This window comes from Helianthus annuus, chromosome 16 (genome assembly GCF_002127325.2).
Source record: "Helianthus annuus cultivar XRQ/B chromosome 16, HanXRQr2.0-SUNRISE, whole genome shotgun sequence".
Classification (NCBI taxonomy): domain Eukaryota; kingdom Viridiplantae; phylum Streptophyta; class Magnoliopsida; order Asterales; family Asteraceae; genus Helianthus; species Helianthus annuus.
The window spans coordinates 125,931,693-125,940,395 of NC_035448.2; the positions used below are offsets into that span (position 1 = coordinate 125,931,693).

General features: G+C 37.1%; 1 protein-coding gene across 1 annotated transcript; it reads left to right on the plus strand.

Annotated features, from left to right (window-relative positions):
* Positions 1–3,255: 3,255 nt before the first annotated feature.
* Positions 3,256–4,554, plus strand: LOC110898939 (classical arabinogalactan protein 9). The gene is made up of 2 exons (XM_022145789.2): positions 3,256–3,993; positions 4,342–4,554. Exons 1-2 carry the CDS (start codon positions 3,427–3,429, stop codon positions 4,420–4,422), a joined length of 648 nt encoding a protein of 215 aa, XP_022001481.1. The 5' UTR covers positions 3,256–3,426; the 3' UTR covers positions 4,423–4,554.
* Positions 4,555–8,703: the final 4,149 nt, after the last annotated feature.

Consider the following 8,703-nt stretch of genomic DNA (forward strand, 5'->3'; position numbering starts at 1 on the left):
TCTTTTTATCGGTAAAACGCCAAAAGTTAAAAAATCAAACATCGTTACTTGGAAATTCAAGATTGTTAGCTGAAGTGTGTAACTCAATAACATTTTGCTGCATGAGATAGACAAATCTTCAAGAAAAAGAGGCTGATGTCACACTTTATTCTTCCAAACGGCGATAAAAAACTACTTCAAAAACAAAAAGACAAAATGAATCATACGAAAGTCGAAACAACCAGTTAAGATGATTCAAAAAAGAAGAAAGAGACTGGTGACAATGAAGATTTGGAATATCAATTGTTTATATTTTTTTAAATTTTCTTTTTCAGTTGATTATTATATAATAACAACGCCATATATAATAAAAACGTCAGACAGCCAAATGCTTGTTAAAACGCCATCATGCCATAAAACGCCCCAAAAACTCCCAAACTATAATAAAATTACTTTGGACAAGTACTATAAAAAACCCAAAATAAAAAAAAATAAAAACCAAACTTGAAAATGTAACTAGAAACAGTAACTACAAAACAGTAAAACTGAAGAGGCTGAAAATTTATTATATTAGAATCTAAAACGCCATACTTCAAGAAGGGACGTGTTACAGACTTCAGAGATAAAGCTTATCAAAAACAATAATTACAAACAGTAACTGAAACGACGAATACTTTATTATAATAATGCACCGTCTAAACTACGCCGCCAAAAGAAATCCTATAAAATAATACCTCTCAGCAACTTCCATTTGATCAAACCAAAAAAACAAACGCCAATACTACTAAATACCACTCACTGTAAAACGCCAAAAATTAAAAAAAATCAGAGATGGCTAATATGCTTTCTTGGATATTCAGTATTCTTCTTCGTAAAGTTTCACTGAATGGATTGTTACGTGAGCGGAATAACTCAGTAAGATTTTGTTGCATGAGATGGACAAATCTTCAAGAAAAAAATACTGATAACAGCCAATAGTCATTTTGTGTTCTTTGTTCTTGAAGAAGGCTAGGATGAGGAGATGAGATAGTGGGATGGTTATAAAGATGAAGATCAAGTTGAAGAACAAAGCGAAAACCCACCCACACGTCATAGATCTATGTCCTCAAACATCCACAAAAGTCACTTCAACAGACGAGTAGGCAAAATAATCAAACCGATGGTTTTGTTAAGTTTTACATAAAACGTCATATATTTGGTGACAGTTCTTGTAGTATTAAAGAAGTGAGAGACTGATGACAGTGAAGATTGTGAAAAGAGATCCGATTAGAATTTTTAATTTATTTTTTTCGCTTCTATTTTTTTTTTCACTATGGTTGTAATATAATTTTCCAATTGTAAAATGTCAAGATACCACAAACGCCAAAATGTATATAAAAAATAATAGAACAATGGGACATCTTGTTTAAAACGCCTTGAAAACGCTATTCAGAGAGATATTCTGACACCTTGGGGTCCCAATGGCATACGATTTGAAAAACGCCATAAACGCCAAAATGTTAATACAATGAAACCATTAAAACGGCATATAATTATTGAATTTTGTTAACAGCAAAAAATCGTAAACCCCAAAAATAAATCAATATTGTGAAAAGCGGAATTGGAAAAGCGGAAGTTAAAATGACAAAAAAGCTCATACGCCCTAATTATATCGCGCGCCACGTGTTGGGCCAGCATGCGTTCTCACCGTTCTCACAATTTTGAGCGTTTTCTCCTGATACCGTTTCTCTCTCTCTCTCTCTCTATATATATATATACACATATAGCTCCATGTTTTTTTGTGCCTATTAAGATTAACCCCTAATCGGCATCTTTTTTTAACAATAAAGTTTGCTCCTACTCTGTTACATCATTAATCATAAATTATTTCCATTTGTCTGGGACTTCTCTTCTATAAGGTATATATCTCTACAAAGTGGGCTAGCCGCACATTGACCCCTAATCGGAACCTAATTAATTTTTGTTTGAAAGAAGTAAAGGGGTGCACAAGTTTGCACATTTTGATAATGTTGACAAGGAATAGAAAGTTATAAAAAGGTTAATTTTGGGAGAAAGCAAGTGATCTTGGAAGCAAAGTTTATAGGATGTCTATTTGCTCAAATAGATTCTGCGTATTCTCATTTGTTTTCTGATTTGTGTTCCATAAAACATTTTTCTTACAAGAAGCTTGAATATTTATAAGATATTTTTACCATGAAAACATTATCAGATTTGTTATTTTAATTGTAATAATATTTCAAGTGAGAGAGTCCAAACTTTACCAAACGAACGTTGGAACAAATCAAGATTGTTTGGTAGTGATAGTCGGGCCATGCCTACCATCTTTCTTTGCTTTAATGATATTGCTTCCATAAATTACGCTTATATTGGTTGTTATCTATTTTCTTTCACAGCTCATAATATAAAATATCTTTATAACTTGTATATCTTCATAGATTAATATAATTAGTAAATGATACTGAAATTTATAACCAAGTCAAATAGTCAATGCCCTTTATGTTGTTTCATATCTATAGATAACAAGTTTAACTTATAAACTTATTATATACTACAATGCTTTTTTTACCGTCTAACTTGCTTATTTGTTAATTTAGCTTTTAAATCTACGTTTTTCTTAACTAGTGATGGTTTTTCATCACTCACAACACCCAATCATTGTCCGCCGCGTTATTGAGCTTGATTCCATCACTAGTGATGGATTTTACTAGGGGTGTCCATCACTCGTTCCATCACTCCAAAGCGAAGAAGCTGGTTATGTCTGAGATTTGTGAACTTTCAACACGTGATCATGGCAACGCGTTATAAAGTCCACGCGTGGAAACATGGAGCGGCGGTGGTGTATAACGGGCAATCACAAGTGATGGGATTTTTGTAACGCGGCGCCCCGTGCACCCTAAGGGTGGGGGGTATGGTTAATCACTCTAGGGTGTTTGAGTGATTCTCTACCCAATAATGTTATGCCATGTCAACTTCACATTCCAATCCCCATTTTGCACTCAAACACTAGGTATGGTTCAATCACTCTAGGGTGTTTGAGTTAACGGTCAAATTTCATAATCACACCACTCAATCACATCGGTGACTACACACCGATTTACCTCACCGAAATAGAACTCACCGAAGGTCTTCATCACCGCGGTGTGGTCACCGATCGGTGACTCCACTTCCCCGATCGAGTCCCCGAAACCATACCCCCCACCCTAAGATTTGAATCATCAATCTTAATGAATAGCTACGCATTTTAATTAATATAATTACATCTTTTATCACACCTTAATACCGTTCTAAGCCTGTAATGCACACATCTCCTTTCCAACAAAGATTGTGAAAGTAAAGAATGACATAATTTAGCATTGACACTACTCCCCTATATAACATCCTAAGCCACCCCTCTCTATCACACACACTTTCTTTATTTCATTGTTACAAGTTTAAGGTTTACAAATCATGGATCGAAAGACCGCCCTCCTCACGGCCCTCATCTGCATTGTCTTTGCTTCCGTCGGCGGTCAGTCACCATCCTCGTCCCCCACTGCCACCCCTACTCCACCTACTACCACCACTCCACCACCCACTCCCACCCCTCCTGCCACTTCCCCACCCCCAACTGTTTCATCTCCACCACCAGTCTCCTCTCCTCCACCAGTAAGCTCACCACCACCCGTAGCAACCCCTCCACCAGTATCAACCCCTCCACCAGTAGCAACACCACCACCAGCATCCCCTCCCCCGGTGGCAACCCCACCACCAGCATCCCCTCCACCAGTGGCTACCCCACCACCAGCCACACCTCCACCTGTTGCAACACCACCACCAGCAACTCCTCCACCTGTAGCAACACCACCACCAGCTGTCCCACCACCAGCACCTGTCCCAGTCTCTTCTCCTGCCGTCACTCCATCGGTGGCTCCATCTCCGTTAACTTTGGGCCCACCATTGCCTCCTACAGGATCACCAACTCCGTCAGTCACCACCCCTAGTGTATCTCCGGCTCCATCAACCGCTACTGATGTGGTACTTTACTTCCACCTTACACTACAACTTTAGATTATTTCTATAGCATTGTTAAAGTTAAACAGTTCAACTACTTTATAAAGTTGCTGGTAGATCATTAATTAATTACCGGATCTGGTCGGTTAAAAATTCACGTAAGAAGCAAACTAGGAACCAACTTTTAACCTAAACAGAATGATAGTAGTCACGTGATTTTAATGTAGCTGATCCGTCGAGATCAGTAATAAACTTTTAACCTAAACAGAATGATAGTAGTCACTTGTCGTTGTCGTGGTTTTCATTTAGTTTTATTTATATTTGATGACTAACAATATATACATTTGGCATTGATATTGTATTGTATTGTAGAGTGGTGTTGAGAAGATGGGATCGGTAGTTGGAATGTGGTTGGTTTCTGGATCGGCTCTTGCTTCCTTGCTGCTACTCTAGAGATCCGGGACAGGATATCTTTCATTGTATTCTCAAGTGAATTTAGTTGGATTCTTTTGTGTTGGTGTTTGGAGAGAATTTTTATTATTGTTATTACTTATTATTATTAATATTATTATTATTGGTTTTTCATTGTTATTATCATTGATTGAGATTGTCTAGGGATCATGACAAAACAAGCCGAACCTAGCAAAAAATAAACTTTAGGGGCTGTCTGGCAACTTCAGAATGGTTAAGTGCTAAATCGGTAATAGGTCTGAACCGTTAAGTGCTAAACCAGTAAGATGTCTAAACCATTAAGAGCCAGTATAATGCTTAACCCTTCATAGGCAAATGTCTGACCAATTCAGATTAGAGGTCTTAACAATTCAGACTCTGAATAATACTTAATCATTCAGAGGCAAATGTCTGAACCATTCAAATATCTGCTCATGAAACAAACAGTCTAAACCATTAAGTGCTAAACCAGTAAGAGGTCTGAACCAATAATAGACTCATTAAGAGGTAAACAAACAGCCCCTAAAACATTTGGGATACCCGGGTATGAAACCGGATTTTGGATTAGTTCAAGAAATATTATGGGTTTGAGATGTGTATGGTTTAAGATGACACCCATCTGATTACCCGACCTCGTTTAACTCATCAAAATCGAATATGTTAAATATAAAAACTTTAAATATAACAGACAGTATGTTGGCGATGATATAAACTTTAAGTTACTAATAAAGAGTGGTCCTAAGAATTAGTTGATTCTTAAAGAAATTAGTTCTTTACAACTTGTAAATCATTTTTCTAAAATGTTTCTTCTTGAGTCTTTCTTGTTACATATATATTTCTACACTTGTTTAACCACTAAAAATGTGGTTAATTCCTTTAAGAACCAAGCTTAGGTAAATCTTGTATTTTTAACTTGGTTTATTGAAAAATATTCTTGAAATCATATGTTTATAAGACTTTTTATTCATTTTAATCATCAACTTCAAGAAAACATTAAATCTTTCAAGTTCATGTTGTAACATAAGGATGATCCATTGATCTACAACTTAATCATGTTGGATCAGTTCTGTTTAAACATAATGGAAAACATACATGTTACAGCAGACAATGTAGAGGAAAATTCAGTGAAGGATGATGCCATGGAGTTCGACATGTTTGTCAGTGTGATCTACTTCCTCCTTAGGGTGCAAACTGATGATGGTAAATGATGAAACCGAAAAGGGTATCGGTTATGGAGAAGAGGTCGATATTGATGTTATGATTATTAGGTTATTTGTCTAAGTGTGTAACCTTTTAACCTCTACTTAAGTCTCCTTATATAAGCACCCAAAAGGAAACCTAATTAGTTAATAACGGTAATATGGTCCATCAACAATTACCAGCTAATTATTTAATAGGTTGTTATATATTTTGATCTATATAATGTAAATAATTATAATGGCTACTAGATTAAATATTAAGACATAATATATTTAATCTTACATTCTCCCACTCATTTTAGCCTTAAACAAGTACTATAGCAGAGAAATACAGCCGTTGAATCATTATACGACTCAGGACCCCCATTAGTCATACTATAGCTTTAATTTAAAACCTAATCGTCATGATCAAAATACGCATAAGCCCTTTGTTTGATTTGTAACTTTATTTGTCTATATGCCATTATACCATTTGAACATATTCTAAGAGACATACAAAATCAAACTGAGGAAATTTCATTAATCATAAAACATAAGCTAGTACAATATGCTTAAATAAGGTCTTTACTAAATCCCATATTCCGAACATGTTCTTCGTAAACCTTAGGAGGGAGACCTTTAGTCATCGGATCCGCAAGCATATCTTTAGTACTAATATACTCAATACAAAGATTATTTTCCTCAACTCGTTCATGTACGAACAGATATTTTGTATCGAGATATAAACCAGCTCCAGTCGAACTGTTACTGTTCGAGAAACTAACGGCAGCTGAATTATCACAATAAAGCTTCAATGGTCTAGAAATGGAATTAACAATTTTGAGTACAGTGATAAGATTTCTAAGCAACATTCCATGACAGGTTGCGTTATAAACAGCAATGTACTCTGCCATCATTGTGGAAGTTGTGGTCAACTGTTGTCTATGACTCTTCCATGAGATAGGTCCGCCTGCTAACATAAAAATATAGCCCGAAGTGGATTTCTTGTCATCTTTGCATTTAGCAAAGTCAGAATCAAAATAACCTACCACTTCCAAATGATCACTTCTTCTATAAGTCAGATTATAGTCCTTCGTCCCTTGCAGATATCGAAGTACCTTCTTAGCTGCTTTCCTGTGATCTAGGCCAGGATTAGTCTGATAACGGCCCAGCATTCCAGCAATATAAGCGATATCTGGGCGAGTACAGACTTGAGCATACATCAGGCTCCCGACTACTGACGCATAAGGTATCTGGCTCATTTGCTCCTTCTCAACCTCTGTTGTCGGACACTGGAATGAACCGAAAATATCTCCCTTAACTACTGGAGCGACGGAGGGTTTGCACTGTTGCATGTTATAACGTGTAAGGACACGATCTATGTAAGCATTTTGAGACAATCCTAAGATCCCTTTGTGTCTATCTCGGTTAATTTTGATGCCAATGACGTAAGATGCATCTCCGAGATCCTTCATGTCGAAGTTATGCGAGAGTAACTGCTTTGACTCATGCAACATGTCTAAACTATTACTTGCCAATAGAATATCATCTACGTAAAGGACAAGTATAGTAAAGTTGCTCCCACTCATCTTGAGGTAGGTGCATTGATCCACTTGATTCTTCATAAAACCTTGTTTCTTCATGACTTCATCAAACTTGAGGTACCACTGACGTGATGCTTGTTTTAACCCGTAAATGGATTTCTTCAACTTACAGACTAGATGCTCCTGACCTTCAGGTTTAAAGCCTTCAGGTTGTTTCATGTAAACATCTTCGTCTAAGTCTCCGTTAAGGAAAGCGGTTTTAACGTCCATCTGATGCAACTCTAAATCAAAATGAGCTACTAGGGCCATGACAATCCTTAATGAATCTTTACGAGAGACAGGTGAAAACGTCTCTTGATAATCAATTCCCTCTTTCTGAGTGTAGCCCTTTGCAACCAATCTCGCTTTGTAGCGTTCAACGTTACCATTCGGATCCAATTTTGTTTTGAACAACCATTTACATCCTACGGGTTTGACACCGTTGGGTAATTCTACCAAATCCCAAACATCATTTTTCTTCATGGATTCAAGCTGATCAATCATTGCTTTATTCCATTCAGAAGACTGATCACTGCTAATGGCTTCATTGTAAGAGATAGGATCATTGAGCTTTCCGGGATCCATTTCAGTCAGGTAGGTAACATAATGATCCCAATTAGTAGGCCTTCTTTGCCTAGATGACCTCCTGAGTGGATTATTGGGTTCAGCGTTGTCTTGGTTTTGAGCGTTTGGTGTGCTTTCGTCATGAGGTATAATTGGTTCTGATTGTAGAGGTGAATTTGGAGTTGGTGTAGTAGCATCAGGTACAGTAGTTGCACTGGGTACAAGAGGAGTAATCGGAGTAATGGTAAGCGATGAGTCCCCCCCCCCTGCGTCTTTTACTTCTTGCAATTCTTCGTAAGGGTTGGTACTGCTCCCACTGACCTTGAAATCCTCCAGGAACGCAGCACGCTTGTTTCAACAATACGGGTGACATGGGAAGGACAATAGAAACGATAACCCTTTGAATTATCAGGATACCCGATAAAGAAACAGGTAACTGTTTTAGGGTCAAGTTTCCTTAGAAAAGGATTGTAAAGTTTTGCTTCAGCAATGCAGCCCCATACTTTCATATATTTAAGACTCGGTTTCCTTCCTGTCCAAAGTTCATAAGGAGTTTTAGGGACAGACTTAGAAGGAACTCTATTGAGTATATGAACAACTTCTTTTAACGCTTCAGTCCAGAAGAATAATGGTAAATTAGTGTTGGCTAACATACTGCGCACCATGTTTATAAGGGTACAGTTTCTTCTTTCAGCGACACCGTTTTGCTAAGGTGTACCAGGCATGGTGTATTGGTTCACAATCCCCTGGCCCTTACAAAACTCATAAAATGGACCAGGAGCTTGACCCACATCAGTATGTCTTCCATAATATTCACCGCCTCTATCTGATCTCATAACTTTAATCTGACGATCTAATTGCTTTTCAACTTCAGCCTTATAATTTTTTAAAGTTGTAAGAGATTAAGTTTTTCCCTTAATAAGATACAAGTACATGTAATGAGAATAATCATAAATGAA

What these genes read in the sequence shown, in the direction of transcription:
- LOC110898939 (XM_022145789.2), top strand. Translation starts at nt 3,427, where the DNA reads ATGGATCGAAAGACCGCCCTCCTCACGGCCCTCATCTGCATTGTCTTT. An exon ending in CATCAACCGCTACTGATGTG is followed by an intron (nt 3,994 to 4,341) that starts GTACTTTACTTC and finishes ATTGTATTGTAG; the next exon opens with AGTGGTGTTGAGAAGATGGG.